This window comes from Argopecten irradians, chromosome 10 (genome assembly GCF_041381155.1).
Source record: "Argopecten irradians isolate NY chromosome 10, Ai_NY, whole genome shotgun sequence".
Taxonomy (NCBI): domain Eukaryota; kingdom Metazoa; phylum Mollusca; class Bivalvia; order Pectinida; family Pectinidae; genus Argopecten; species Argopecten irradians.
Window position 1 is genome coordinate 17,976,285 of NC_091143.1, and position 16,880 is coordinate 17,993,164.

General features: G+C 33.5%; 1 protein-coding gene across 3 annotated transcripts in view; it reads right to left on the reverse strand.

Annotated features, from left to right (window-relative positions):
* Nucleotides 1–16,880, reverse strand: part of LOC138333300 (neuronal acetylcholine receptor subunit alpha-9-like) — an 83,259-nt gene that overhangs the window by 5,397 nt on the left and 60,982 nt on the right. For all 3 annotated transcript variants that reach the window (XM_069281590.1, XM_069281589.1, XM_069281588.1), the window contains exons 2-6: nt 12,239–12,446; nt 9,125–9,306; nt 4,699–4,743; nt 3,985–4,094; nt 287–822 (exon numbers count right to left, since the gene is read on the reverse strand). In XM_069281590.1, coding sequence (XP_069137691.1) covers nt 287–822; nt 3,985–4,094; nt 4,699–4,743; nt 9,125–9,306; nt 12,239–12,305 — 940 coding nt within the window. In that variant the 5' untranslated portion in view covers nt 12,306–12,446. The remainder of the gene's footprint in view (nt 1–286; nt 823–3,984; nt 4,095–4,698; nt 4,744–9,124; nt 9,307–12,238; nt 12,447–16,880) is intronic.

The window sequence follows — 16,880 nt, forward strand, 5'->3', positions numbered from 1 at the left end:
ATAATGAGACACAATAGATACCTACAAAGGCAGGTAACTCGATGATATGGAAAGGATGAATTTCGACCAATCAGACGGTTTGGTTTATTTGCCATCAAGTCTTACTTAAGTACGATAGAAATTATCATTTAAAATAAGGGTTGATTCTTTTTCCCACACCTTGTTTACAAGAATATTAATAAAACCCAGTTAATTTTGTTAGATTTTGTTAAAGTTAATTTGTTTGGATTTGTATAGTATGACATTATCAAACTAAATATGATATCAAAGAGAGATTCCTCCTTACCTAAAAGTGGTATGTAGAACGATGTCGCCGGTGTATTTTCTGCTATCAGCAACATGAAGACGGATAAAGACAATAATACAGTCAGCCCCAGGGTCACCTTCTCCCCTCCATCGGGGTGTAACCAGAAGCCTAGAAGAGCCAGTGACGATAGCATTACAGACGGAATTATGACGTTGTATAGGTAGTACGTCGTGCGTCGCCGGATGTGAACTGTGAAAGTGACATCTGGGAACGGTTCCTTACAACATGGGTAGACAACCACGTTTCGAACAGCCTTTGTGTCTATTAATTCCCATTCGCCATGTCCGACGAAGTTTGAAAGGTCTATGGGTGTCGATCGGTTGAATATGTCGACTTGAAATCCATCATATGCCCAAGATCCCATTTTAAGTTTACAAATTTGGTCGTCAAACGGAAAGAAGGTGATGTCCATTTCACAGGAGCTTTTAAGTTTGACAATTGGTGGCCAGAACACACGGCCCGTGTAGGAAACCATTGCCAAGGCCTCCATATACTTTTCGTTGTAGTTTGAGGCACTGTGAAAAAAAATCATCATTTGACAAGCAAAAATATCTTTAGTATGACATTTTATGTATTAGAGAAATTTACTAAGCTATGGTCCCAGTTTCATCAACATTCCTTAACTTTAAGGAATTCCTTAACTTAAAGTTTTCAATGGAAAGCATTACAGAAGTTAAGGAAAGTTCTTTAACTGAGAATTGGTGTGAAGCTTTCCTGTGAAGAATTTTAAGTTGTAGAATTCCTTTAAGTTAAGGAATGTTTGTTAGACATTCTGAAATGAAGGAGAAACTAAAAATAGACACTGTTCGTTAACAGAACTAAATCAAATGTGTTTACTACGGAATGAGCTTGCTGAAGCAAATAACAGATCAAACAATCTTTCTGACTCAACATGGTATGTTGTTCATTACTCTCGGTAAATCGTTTGATTCCAAAGGAATTACTACAGCACGATTTTAATAATCTGTATGATACACATCTTAGCGCTCGTCTTAAATGACAAACCTATCAGCTGAAGAGTGCCGAGCGTAATCGTCATTAGCTATTTTTGTAACAAACAGTCCTATGCTTTGATGATTTTTCGGATCGAATGACTGTAGATGAGAATTATATAGAGTTGTTTGAACGAAATTGTTCTAACGTAAAACAAACTTCATGATTAGGCGGAATGATTAGTAGTTGAAGTCAGACGGAATAGCAGATATTTGAAAATGTTACACAGGTATCGAAATGGTTTCGTCTGTGAATATGAAGGAGCACTTTGTTTAAAAAACAACAACATTTTATCAAAGCAAAGTAACTCTGATATAAAAAAATAAAAGTTGACATTAAAAACTCCCACAGCTACATTTGTAACTACAAAATGAAATAACTTTGAATGGGGACTTCCGTACAGTTAATCAAAAAGAGAATAGATGAAATAAAGCAAGAGGTTTCTTAGTATCAGTTCAAGTTAAAATCCGAAATGAAAATTAATGTATGACAGTGGAACTATGAGACAAGTTAGTGTTAGAAACAGCAAAAGAAATACATAACTTCATGAACAAATTATGATATCGATTGTAAAACACTTTAACAGACTTCATCAACAGTTATCTTTCGATATCTTTTGTAGTAGATTTTTCCGCCATTTATTATTTAATCATTATTATGTGAAATATCTTATTAAACATTGAAGGTTTCACACATGCTCCATATTAATAAATTAGATTCTGATACTTGATACTACGAAAATTGTGTATTCTGCAATTATTCATGGAAGTAAAAAGATTATCGTGTTGTTTTTTGCTTGTTTGTTTGTATTTTGCAATTCTTCATGGAAGTAAAAAGAAGATTATCGTGTTGTTTTTAGCTTGCTTGTTTGTATTTTTTTTTTTAATTTTTTTGCCCTTCATGTAAAGTCTAATATAATGATGATCTACTTTTGATTTTGGTTTTGGTCCAACTCGACATAGCGCAAAGTGTTCCATCTTGAGAAGCATTTTGGCCTATGTTCATTTTTTTCTTCTTCTCTTATATGAACATTTTCTGAGTATCTATAGTTATGCTTATTGTTACTTTCAGTAGATTTTTAAAATTTGAATGTGATTTCGTAATCAATTGGTTTTTTATCTTAACTCGGTATTCAAGTACTGTTACGGATATGTCTGAGAATCGCTGTGCCTAAAGGTGTATAAGTACACGTGGCAGCAGCCATAAATAAAGGAATCTTTAAAAGGAAAGACACATGCAATACGATCACCTTAATGCGATTATTGCAGAATAAAACCATCGCAACTCTGGGTAGAACCGAACAGGTTACCGTGGAAACGAAATTAAGGGAAGCCAAGAGATATAAATTATAGGGTTAGTGGACGCCCAGAAGAGATATTGTCGAACCTAAGTAGAATAGACAGCTGTAAAGCAACTGGATTTTAGTTATCTGAAACAATTCGAACTCGAATACAATACAAAAAAATCCGTACTGCTAAATCAGCGATTATGTGGTAACCTACGCATACGAGCTTGGTAGCCTACGCATACAAGCTAAGACCAAAGTTGTACAAAATATACGTATTCATCGACGATAACATTTTATTTAACGAAAGTCCATACCTTTTGAAACAACGTATATCCATGTTATTGTAATTCCTTGTAATGGACATACTTCTTTAATTATATGAAATAGTATATTTGATATAGTTTTTTTTAATTACAGTTAATTGTTATTTAAACTTTTTTACAGTGAGGATTTTGCAAGAGGGAGATAATAGAACGGAATTGTTGATATCGAATAGCAGATGCCTGATCACTGAGAGCTTAGAAACATGTATTCGCTGATAGGACCGACACCTTTCTTTCGATATAAAACCAAACTGTACAAATAAAACAACAGTCTACGGCTCAATAGTTATACCTTATTTAAGGCCTGATGCATACACAATTTTTTCAACTTAGTTATGTTTAAGTATACCTGATGATTGAAATGCAAAATATCTATATAGTAATCTAATTATTAAGTCACTTATAGGCCGAACCATGTTGCAAGATTATTACGTCGAAAACATTGATGGCGAGGGATTTGGATAATTAAAATAAACAATTGTTTCAGCTGTGACAGTTTTATCTTGCATGGCATACTTACAAACTAGAAAGCTAATATGAAACCTACCTACCTAATACGAGACTATTTTCGCCTTATCAAAAACTTCTTACATTGTGCCTTATATCACAGTCTAAAAGCATGACGCGGACATATCCTAGATATGTTGTTACCTCATTTTAACGAAGAACAGTACAGGACTATTGCCTGTAGCGGGATAATGAAATAAGGCTTCATTTAAAATGCCTCTTCTATTTTCAACTCCATTTATCTCCGTCGCTCGTAACGCAGAAACTAAACTCGATACCTAAAATAGATCCAATTATAGTGCATTTTTTGTATGATTAGAATTATAGATTGTCGCATTCGACAAGGATCAAAAAGGAATCTGATCAGTGGATTGGGGCCAACTTATCGTGACATAGAACTCGCCTTCTACTTCTTGTGAGGTAATATTTATGATGTTTATCAAATTTTAGTTTATTTAAAAAGGCATCTGATTATCTTGTAATTAAGATCCGTCCAAATATGGTTTTTAAAATCAAATAAGTCACGGATCCTTTTTGAAGAAACGCGTGTCAACCTCTGTATTTACCTGTTGTAGAGGACGATATCGGGCAGCCATAGTTTCGTACATGGGATTCTCAATACTTCTAGTCCATTATAATCAGCTGGATCCCAGGACAGTTTCTCGTCGTGCCATTCCTGTAATAGACAGAACCGGAAGTTACGTCATACGGAAAATGAAGCTGCAGTAAATATAACATCTTTTCAAAAGAGGAGAAAATCGGATTAAGGTATCGATGAAAATACTGTTGATGTAACGTTTAAGAATATGACATAAAAAGTGATTTGCTAAGTTTTGTACTAAATCATCAAAGACATTTTCAAGTAGGATGGACTTTGATAATGTAATCACTGTTACGGAGGTATCAAAGTGGTGAATACATTTATACATATCATTTTACAGTATTGTATTTACATATAGATTCTTTAACTTTAATTATACATTTTTTCTTTATTTTTCTTTTCTTTTTCTTTTTTGATAAGTTTATGACAAAGGTAACCAATTTTGAGATTATAGTATAAAAATACAAAATTTGTAAAATATTACACATATACTACATTAAAAAATCTGTGAACTACTTTTTTCTACGTTATACTTTACTTCGCGCCTTCGTTAATTTCACGAATGTATATAATCGATACCAATGGTTATCATTACGTTATACACAATTCATCACGAAATATTTTAATTCCTCGACGAAATAACTCGAAAATGTGCAAATCGCAAAAACCCTAATCTCACCTGGTCGAGCCACACATTGATGGTCAGGACTTGGTTTCGTTCATCCTGTAAAGTAAATGAGAAGTTCAAAATGTAGGAATATTACGTTAATATAACGGGAAAGTAAATACAAATGAAGGAATATAACGTAAATATAATGGGAAAGTAAATACAAACGTAGAATTAATTGCAATTAACAAAAAATGTTATGACCAGTTAGTTGCGATATGGAATTTGTATCTGTTTCTCACAAAATATAACATTACATGACACATATGGAGCGTTGGTTACCATTCAATTACAAAATTGCAGTTTTACCAAAACAAAACAAAAATCTGCTGAAGCATTATTAGTTCTCAGTAAAAATGAACTCAATTACCTTTATAGCAAAACTGATCTAATGAGCAGAACAAATAAAATAAATTAATTTTTTTAGCTAAAACACGTTTTTATTTATCCAGCTCCGAAGGTGTAACAAACTATCCTGCTAATGAATCAGCCGAGAGTTGCTGTGTAATTACAACCCACACCACAGATCTAAAATATAACGTAGCGTCACGTAATGAGGAGGTTCATATCCTTTGATGTGACAGAGAGATGTGCCGTAGGTTTTCCTGCGTGTTGACTTTATGTATGCAGTACATTTGTAATGTTTCATGAAGCAAAATATTTTTGGAAAGAAAATATCATCAGTGTCCTTTGATAACTGACTAGTAAATGTTATTGTTTAATGTATGAACATGCTATTTGGACGTAAATAAAATCACTAAAACGCGTTTCTGATATTTTTATTTGATAAAAACTGGAAAAAGGTAACACCATTTTTATTTCTTTTTTTCTAATTTCTTTGGATGATCTTCAGCTGCGCGGGTCGTATCTTTCTGCTGCGACTGTGTAGGTGAATTAATTGTCGATGAAGTGAAGACGCTACTCCTGTTGGACCACCTGGTTCGATATTTTAGGATTCACGTGTACGCTCTATGTAATGGTAACCCTGACGTAGTAAGCGTTTTTGGCTTATGGTTTGATAAACTTACCAATATTAGAAAAACATACATTAAGCCATCCCATATTAAGCGACTGGTGCATCAGGTACTATTTTGTTAGTATACAAACAAAATAAAAACCAAAACATGCGTTATGAAAATAATGATTTAGCTTAATGAATGTTTTAACGTATGATGTTATATAAGTGTTTATGATCAATATAGTATGTACGCCATAAACACCCAGTAACATCATTTTATTTGATATCATAAGATACCCATAACATCAATTACAACAAAAGTGTCCACATTATCAACATAGTGCTAAGAGGTTTGGCATTAAACATGTGTTTTATTGATTAGGCTGGGTAGTTGTTAGTTCTGATGCTATCTGACAAGCTGGCATTAAAGATGTCTTAGAGAAGTGGGAACTGACAGCATGTTCTGATTCCGCTAATTATCTCCAATGGTTACGCAACATTAAATCACACTACAGACTCGCGAGTCAATTAAGACAGTAATAATTCTAACGACAACCTAGCACTCATCTTAAGTGTAAAATAAATTAAAGTATGATGTATTTAGATGAAATGCACGTGCGGTGCAATGATAAATACTTAGTTTTGGGAATTAATCTGCAAATAAATGAGTTATCCCACTAAGGATGTCGGCTGTAAATCCGTTAGCTGCTTCAGAATTTGATTTTATACTGTAAATACTGTGATGGTAAGTTGGTGCTGTCACGAAATGGAACCTGGGGTTAAATTTGTATAAACTGACATGGGAAACCTGTTATTATTCTGAAATACAATGTGTAATATAAAAGAAGCTTAAAAAGTGAAACCCTTAGCAACTATCCTGTATGAAGACCAATCGCTTTATAAGATAACTTTCTTAGAACCCCAAATAGGTATTTATACGTCAACTTGCCATGTGAGTACGACCACATACCTATAAAGACCACTTTTCTCTGAAATTCAATCAAGGTATTTATTACAATTAATAAACATATTTTACTTTTATTAAAGATTTAATATTTTCTTTCATATTTCATTATAAGTGTATATTTAAGGACTTGCCAACTCACATGTACATGTAGCCATGTTGTCAAAGTGAACTCGGTAATCTGTAAAAACGCTGTTAGAGTTAGCTTATACAATAACAGCAAACACAAATTAGCCAAAAAACGTAAGAAGAACTTCATGACGTAAAAAAGAGTTTTTTTTAACTAATTAGCCTACGTTTCATCACTGTCGACAGGAATACAGCTAACTTTACAACATGTACATACAAATGTAGACTTAAGATAGGCCTCAAAATATCACAGATGCAGATGGTTGACCTTTGATCCCTATTATTACGTGCGCCTAGTGTAGAATGCAAATACTTGAAAAGTATACAATATTCATTTGATTCCAAGGCACATTCAAGCAAATATTATGCTTTTATTAATATGATGATGTTGGGAATGTCGATTCACAGTCACAGTATATGTATTGTATAACACTATTTGTAATGATTCACAACACGAAAACTCTAGTAGCCTTTATTTTACTTGATGTTAAGCAAAGGCAAAAACAATCCAAATATTCGGCTGAAAGTGATTTCAATACATAAATAATCTGTGATCGGTAGGAATCTAAGGATGTTAGGAAATTTAATACATTGATTTGACAGGTCCAGATAGGAAAAAATAACAGAAATGCCTGATAAGCCTGACGTATCATGACTCAAAAAGTGGGTCAGCCAGATGAAAAACATAAGAAAAATACACTGATACCTAATATAAATGTTGATTTGACCTCCTCCTGTTTTAGGAGAAAAGTGCATCAACCGCTCTAGGAACTTACTCCATAGTGGTCTTTAAAGAGAAGACGCAAGCTTTCGACTGACTAAATAATTCGGACCAAACACAAATGTTAAAATGTCATGAAAATATCATTATAAATGTTCATGCAAATCTGATATTTGTACGCCGATTGCTTTCACTCCCAGTCAGTAATACGCTCCTTTCAAATGTAGCGCCCTTGATGACCATTTTATGGCTGTACTCGAGTAAAACGTGATATAGCCTTGAAGACTTTCAGTATAATCACTGATCAAACATGCATACAGAATGGAATAATAAAGCGATTCTTAAATTCTTAAATCCACGAATAATGGTGCTTTTGATAAAATCCAGGTCTGCAGAATGATTGTATTAATGTTTCATGCATCATTCTAGGTTGCGACTTCCTAGGGCAACTCTGTCCAATTTTGTACGAAAGTGAATTAGTTTATGGTAACCACTGTCGAAGGTCTGTCTGAAATCTAATTAATACTACGTTACATTTTTGATAAGTTAAATCAAATCCATTGAATAGTTTTTGTTTTAATTTTTTCATGATTTCCATGTTGAAAACCGGTATTAAATTGACTTAAAAATTAAATTGAATTATGCAGCCTTTGCACTTTGCATGAGCGGAAATCAACATGCATCATTTTTAAAGGTCATTTAGGTACATTAAGACCAGCAAAATAGACAAAAGTAAATACAATTGTTGTTTTGTTGATTTGATTTCTTTGGCAAGTATCTCCTAAATGTTTCGATTGGAAACAGATGGGCTATAGAATATGTATAGGAGTAATAATCCTAACCGTCTGGACAATAAAATGTCCGCCCTTAACATTGAAGTGTAACCCAATTAACAATGTAACGCACTAACGAAGGTGGAATCTAGTAAGGTCGTACTCAAATGAAGGCAACAATAAAAATAAAAGTTAAAATGGTCCGAAATGTTTGGAAAATATCCGCGCGTGAATTGACACAGCTGATAAGAAATAATTGTATAAGCAATAGGGAATGAGATTGTTATCGTTTTAATTGTACTATTAATATCATAATCCATTATGTTATTGAGATATACCACTGATCCATTTCATTGCGTTTTCATGCTGCTTAGATACAATAAATTCCGTTTATTTTATTCTAATTTTCTGTGATTGCGCATATTTTAGCTAAACAAACCTACCAATATCCTTTCTTAGATACTAGTTTCACAAACTTTTCACAGAAAGTGATGAAAACAATCTTTAGTTAAGGAATTATCCTCAGTTTCTATAATGCTTTCCTATGGAATATAGTTAGGGAATCACTTAAAAGTTAAAGAATGGAGCTGGTCCCACAAGCATGCCTTAACCTAGGAAAATTCATTATTTTAGAACTATTGATAGGAAAGTATTGTTTAAGTGGAAAGGAAATCTTCATATGATTTCCTTATTTTCTGTAATTTTTCCTTATTGAAAAATAAAGTATTGGAGTTTTATCAATTTAAGGGATGATATTAAAACTGGACCCGGATCTGGTAGAAATACTTGCCTTTTTAGTAGAATAGCGTTAAATTCATACTTTATGTGTCATTTAACATTGTAAGAGTATGTATCGTCATTAATTGTATGTACTTATATTACAAATAACTTACAACATCGAATATCTGTGTGATACTCAGTCCGATTTTCACATTGACCGGATGTGACGCATTGTAGACCGGCCTCGTTTTGTTATTGTAGGACCGCATCAGGATCATCAACAGACGCTGTTCGTCAGTTAGGCGTGGGTTCGTGTCCCTCAGACACGAGTCGATGGACTCACTGTTAGTGTGAACTGGAAATAAAACGAAAGCATGTGTTTACCGATAAATAAGTCAAACAACGCGAACGCCTCTAGGTCATAAATGTCCATTATAATGTTTGCGAGATGCCGTTTGGTTGTAAATCTCATTAGGCGACAACCAAAATGAATTTTCGAATTTTCTCTTTGGTCGATATTGAATTAAGGATTCTATAAATCAAGAAATCATGCATCATCTGCTTCGCCGTATAGCTAATAAACGATTTATAAATCAACAAGACCTGTCAGAAATAGTCTGACAATTTTTGCAGCATTGCAACAAGACAATAATTGTCGATTACATACCCACGAACTCATATTTTCAAATAAATAGTAAATAATAAATAAGATTGTGGATGGTTTGCATTGGCGGAGGAGTTATGTCTTTTTCATGATTAATATTATCGATTACACGTACCAGTGTATATTAATTGTGAAAATAATGCGTTCCATAATGTCTATTCAACAGAAAACCCAAGTGACTGGTATCAAATGCAGAATCGAGGTAGACATAATATGCAATGCCTACACTTGGTGAAATATAGTAAGATACTGTCAACAGATTGAAGTTGGTTCAAAAAGATAGTATATCGCATTTTTTGGTACAATTATATTTAAAGTTGTATGGTCTATACCTTTCGCTCTTTTTTTCATAGTGAAAAATTTTTCAAGTGTTATACATATTTTTCTCCGTCTGTCTGAGTTTTAAACTTTCTAATTTTACCACTTTTTATAAAGTTGCAGCACTGGAAGTATTTTTATTATAAAAGTAAAAAATCTTTTTTAACGTGTACACATGAAAAATGAAAAATAGGCTCGAAAGATGCCGAATCATTCGATCATTCTTCCGAACATCGTCGCGACAATCTCGAAGTAAAACGAGAGTTGTGAAACCAAGAGAAAATGTCAACAATTTTTCATAAACAAATCATGTGGTCGACCTCAGCAGACCCTATCTACAAAGAGAATAATGCTCGCACACTACAATATTTGATACACACACTATTTTACGGCAATGCGTATAATGGATGTTTCAAATACTCAATCTGTGGACATATACCAGCATAATTTGCTCATAATAATCAGTAGGAAAACTTAAACAAACACGTGTGCGCTTACGCAAGTTACCTGGCTCACCGCGTGCAGGTCGTGTCGAACGTCAGCCGCGTGATACGATTCGGAATCCGACAAAACCCGAAGTCACTGAACATGGCAGTTATTGAAGACGCTTTATTGAAAACCAGGAATATACAGCTGTATGATACCTAGATTTCGGCTCTCCTATAGGCCGACATATGCTTTTGGTGAGCTAAGTCATCAAGTTGTTTAAGTTACATATCGTTACAGTGAAATTAGCAGCAATATAACTTTAAGCACCATTTTGACTTTGATGACATGAACGAAGTGTCGATAGAAGATTTTACATTTTAATTCAAAAGCAAATTATAATTACTCAATGATAGTACACATTTTTGAAATATTTAGAGTCTTAAGATCGACCTATTTATAAATCGCATGACCAGTGTGTCGAATCTTTCAATTTATTTTTATAATATTCATACAAATGTCACGTACATTTATTTGTCACGATCACAAATGCCGTATAGCTTATTATTTCTGCGGAGGTGATACCGTCGCTATTTTCGGGGGACAATGCCATGATCGCGAAAATTCGATTCGCGAAATATTAATAAATGGTTATGTAACGTTAACGCCGCCAGATCGTGAAAATTTGAACCGCGCAGTATTGAGAAATGATTCACTCAAATGTACCCTGAACGCCATATCGCGAAACATTGATCCGCGAAATATTGAGAATCGATTCACTCAAACATACACTGAACGCCATATCGCGAAAATTAAAAACCACTATAATTGAATTGTCTTTTGACCCGCGTAAACAACCGGTTATACGGTAATTCTACAAGGCTATCGATGTGACGACGACTCATGTTCTTCACACCCCTGGCATACCGAGTCATTTAATGATTTGATACAGACAAGATCTGGTCGCCATGGAGACCAAAACACGCGGAAAATGACCAAGATTATAACTCGTTCTTCAATCGTTAATGCATGACTGTAATTTCTACCCAGTCTTTCTCTTCTCTAGATATCTGGCTTTGGTTTCCGCAACAATAATAAACTTAATTTCTATTAAACGCTGCAGACATATATCTTTTTCTGGTACAGTTTCCTGATCTAAGATATACTATACCAAAACAATGACTTGAACAAATTATAATGTTATATTACATGTTAACACAAATCTTGAACAATATTATTGAAAGATAGAAGAGACAGATAATTACAGGAATTGAATGATTAAGGATCGCCTACATGGAAAACAGTAAGGACAATTGACACAATACACAAGGCAATTAATTCAAAATGGATCCAGGTGATTTACGCATCAAAATCATATCCTTAGCAATGAACAATTTCATTTCCTAATCTTCTCATTATTCAAATCAGTAATTTGACAATATTCACACTTCTGATTAATAAAAAAATGAGACAAATAAAGTACATGATTTGTAACTCGGATTATGATAATCTTTATCTGTATTCGTATGCATGCATTAGCTAGGGGGCTCATTATTTGATAAACAGATTTTAAAAGGAATAAAATGATTTTTTTAAATGAATAAAAAAGTTAAAAATATCAAAACATTATAATATAATTATAATATCAAAAAATTATCACTTATAAATCAATCTACTATAGATATTTCTCTTGAAAATTCCAAATTAATTTTTGGTTATAATTTCTATGAAATTTTCACGCCGTTCTATCAGCCAATCAGAAGCGACGTTACAAATGGCGATGTCATTTTACCTTTTATGCTCTGATAAAGTAATTTTTTAGCCAATGCAATTGTTCGCTACAGTTAAAAATTAATCATTACAATATAATATAACTTACCTAACTTGGCAGCAAGTAAACACACGATAACAATCAATGGCACCTGCCGTTTTGTGTGTATCATCATGTCCACACCGGCCTTATCGCCTACGTCACTTCCGCATTATAACCATTATGCACTGATGCCGTTCTGTTTTCGATCAAATCACTTCCGGTCATTCAAATGGACGGCTCACAACTCAATCTGCACGTTTTCCATAACATCATCCTTTAAGATATGAAAATCAAAACAATACGTTCAACAAAAAGTATATAATAAATAGATTTCTCAAGATCAGACACTGTCTTTGAATTTTGTAGCGCAAGTAAATACAATAGACTTTGCTGTTTGTTGCTCCGCATGTAGTTTCTGTGTAGACAAACGATCGCTGATCAGTAGAGTTTCCCCACACAAGTCAAGGGTTACCATGCGCTGTAGTTTGATATAAAGTTTGCGCTTCTTTTCTAACAATACATCTTTATGAAAGTTCACGCTAAGTATTTAATCAGCGTTGCTAAATCATCTTCAAACATATTTAAAATCAAAAATGGAAAAGCCAAAGAAGGTTGAGAAGATACATTTAACCGCATTTAATGTAATGTAATTAAAATGATATGGAAACCCATCAAGATTCATTTCACTGCGATGGAAGTGCCAAGATATAAAAATAATTTAGCCTCCGCAGTCGTGCACATCTCTTTCCTGCCCACACCTCTCGGCAACATTGTATGGACTGCGATCAGCGAACTTAGTACGTGAGGCCAAGTCTATATACTGATTACGGCAGGTCTAATTGATACCACCATACAAACTAGTTATGATATAATTTGTATAGTGGTGAGTGTTGCTCCACTTCAGCTAGACGAAAGATAGGCCACGATATGTGCAAAATGATCCAAAATGTTTTATGTTTTTGGCATAAAAAACGTACATTGGTGAGTGTTCCTCATTCCGTAGCTAATTCAACGTTAATTAAAAACGATAGCAACTATAAAACGAGAACATGAACAAAATCGAATGTTAAAAGCAGCTTTCAAACACACTTGGGAATGGGTTCGTAAAACGTTTGAGAGTCACAGACTGAAACACTCAGACGAAACCGCGCGCAAAACACTTTCAGAATATAGATTGAAAGAAAAAACATGAGGAATCCCCAAATCCAACTGCTGAAAAGACCTATATAAACATCGAATTTCCCAATAAACGTCATACTGTATTATAAAGCTTGCATTGAATCATTAGCCAGAGTCATAGCGAAGTTTGTTCGAACGGCAGCACGCGCCGCTAGTCATGCTGATCTAGGATCAAGATATCAATCCGCCATCTCCACAAACGGGGACACGATACCTCGACAGGTTCGCCGAATCACAAATCATTAACGGATAAATGATGGAGGTTAGCGTACCATACAGGGACGCGCCACTGTGTTGTGTACACAGAGGGCAGATTGTTTTCCTCAGAAAGATCGGTTTGATATATGTGTATTTTTTCTTTTCTTTATCAAAACATTTTCTAGGACATTATTTTTTTTGCTCACGTTGATAAAACCTTATATTCATCCTCTTTATTGGAGTTCCGTTAGATTTCCATATTTTTCGCAATTTTATATTTTGATATCAAATATACACTATTGTTTTCTTGTCAATTTGTTTTTTTTTTTGTTGTTTTTTTTATCGAAGAACACGATACGTAAAATGTTTTGAAAAAAAAAAAAAAAAAAAAAAAAAAAAAAACAGTTTTGATAACTTTTTCAATCATTTGTCTTAATGAAAAGTTTAGATCATAATATTTTTATTACTATTAAGGCATTCACTTTCCGAGAAAGAAATCGTTTAATAATGCTCTTGTGCTTCTCAAGAGTCATAAAGAACTTCTTTCTCAAAAATTACTTATTGATTTTACGAATGTGTGCAAGACAAATTTGAGTTTATATGTATCGCATACTCCCCAAGACAATTTATCTTGTAGAAAGCCCAATAACGCAATATTGATATCTACTTTGTTTGTAAGGTCGTTACACAGAGCAGAAAAGAAATGTCGACTAGCAAAAATGGGTTTGTGTATTTTAGTAGCTGTTAATTGTCCCAAACTGAATGTAAATTATTCAACATCGATCATTATTCAAATGCTTCGACTTGAATAATTGGTAGTCATTAAGTTGACATCAAAATTAGTTTCCGACCCATGCGTAATGGATAGCATGATATAGAATCATGGTGTAAATTTATTGTTTGTTCAATAAGAGTACAATGTATTACACTTTTACGAAACCAGACAGTCGAACTTAATCTATAATGCAAGCAACCTAAAATAAGTAATGGCCTTTTCATAGAAATAACTATCATAAACCTGTGTTGATATTTGCACAAAAAAAAAAAAAATTCAACCTATTTGTATTGTTTGACAAAATAAAAATATAGCGAAGCCATGGTGGTTAATCGAACATTAAACCTATCAATAACGATACGGTGATCGAAAAATATGAGCTGAAATAACAGAACTCACGTAGACATGGACATTTACAAAGCCATGTAGATATGGAATCTTTCGTTAAAACAAAACCATGTAGATATGGAATCTTTCAAAATATACAAAGCCATGTAGTTATGGAATCTTTCGTTAAAACAAAACTATGTAGATATGGAATCTTTCAAAAATACAAAATCATGTAGATATGGAATCTTTCATAAAATACAAAACCATGTAGACATGGAATCTTTCAAAAATACAAATACAACACGATGAAGACATGTAAGCTGCACCAACAAACCTGCCACGTACTTAAATATCCCTTGTTATTATTAGGACGTTAAACTAATAGAAAAAAACAAATGTTGAGAAGAATGCAATAAGATACAGTATGGAAAATCACGAGGATCTAGTACCATCAATCCTAAGACAGATCATTCACTTGAAAGGATCATGTATTTTCAGCTCCCCAAAACTGATCTAGATTAATTAAAGATTGTCGAATGATATCTATATCTAGCCCAGGTTTGACTAGATGTCATTGAAAAAGAGGACGGGTATTCGTTCAGAACTTCTGGTTCCATTCCTTTTCCGGGATCACTTTATATCTCTCATGTTACGTTTTTGAAATGGTGTTACTATTAAATCAGTTTTGAATTGTGAAAATAAACGTATGCCCCAAAATCACTCTCGATATTTTCTTTCGAGTGATTATTTTGGTGATGTTTTTTGTAATTTACAAACCAACCTTCAAAAGATCCTAAGGCTTTTCTTATTGCTTAATAAATTAAGGATCGACGATTAATCCTTTACAATCTTTAGTAAACATGTATCATTCAGCGTTATAATGCTGAATCGCGTGATAGCAAAAGGATTATCGTGGAAGTGTCCACAAAAGCGAATTAGAACCAACGTCTTTGGCTCTCTGGACAATCATCGATCGATAATGTGAGACATTTGGCATTACAAGGATATGAGCGTTGCTCTATCTATCCAGAGGGGGTGTTACTGTTTTATAATAGCCCGACGAAATATGTTATGTTATTTCAAACGACATTCCCACCTTGGCACATCGTATTCGTGGCTGTATCTGCATCTTCCAACACATTGTGTGTGACTAAGGCAACTCTGACTGTTCAAATCGATCCCTTCGTCGGAAACATAGGTATTTACGTATGGATGTAACAGTGGGAGCATATCGAAGTTTTGGTTTTGTAAGATTTTCAGCACATTTAGGATGCTTTTATTTGATTTTCTATGGAATTTGGTTATCTGTGCTTCACAATAGCTCTAGAATGTATTTTAATGCTAATTCAGCACAGAATATATAACAAAATCGTAGAGCCATTTTGAAGTCATTTCATCTTAAAACTCAGGCTTTTCCCAGGCGGAAAATTTTAAGAAACAAACTTTTTTCCTTTTTATTAAATTAGTAACTACATATATGTATACAAATAAGCTGGGTGTGATCTCATAGATCGAGATATTGCTATATTGTGTTCTTGATTGACAACAAATCAAATTTAAAAAAATAAATAAACATATAATTTAGTTTTCCTAGAACAGTGTCAATATGAAATAAACAAAGCTAAGGTAGCCGCACATTATCATCCAAAGTTGGTATCACAACGTATTCAAGAATGAATATAGCGATACTCACCACAATTAAAATAGCAATGACCAAATCAATTTCATTGGACATTTGCAGATTAATTTAAACTTTGTCACCATGGTAGCGAACCCTTCTTTCCATTATTTTATGTGTTATACTGATTATGTATACTTGATTTTTGGTTACCTAAAATGTCCAACGTTTTGCGAAAAGCAAATTTGTCAATTATGTTTCATTGCTTTAGGTTCATTTAGTGTTTTAGAATGTCAGTTCAAATTTCCTCATTTTACATTCTCCATATAAACTTTGAAAATTATATATATATAGCTATCATGTTTCGTACAATTTTGTTGTCATGACATTTTGTACTTAAGATTTTCTGGCATGCATGTTCGAGCTTTCATATTCCCATCAACACAAACAGAACGATTGATTACTTTGTCTCTAGTAGGACAGTAAAACATCCGTATACAAGAAGAAGACGAAAAAAACCAACAAGGGTTATTTGAGATGGTGTGAGGGAACGAAACGTTAATATATATCTGGTATCTGTTACCTAAATATTGATTTGTTGACAAATA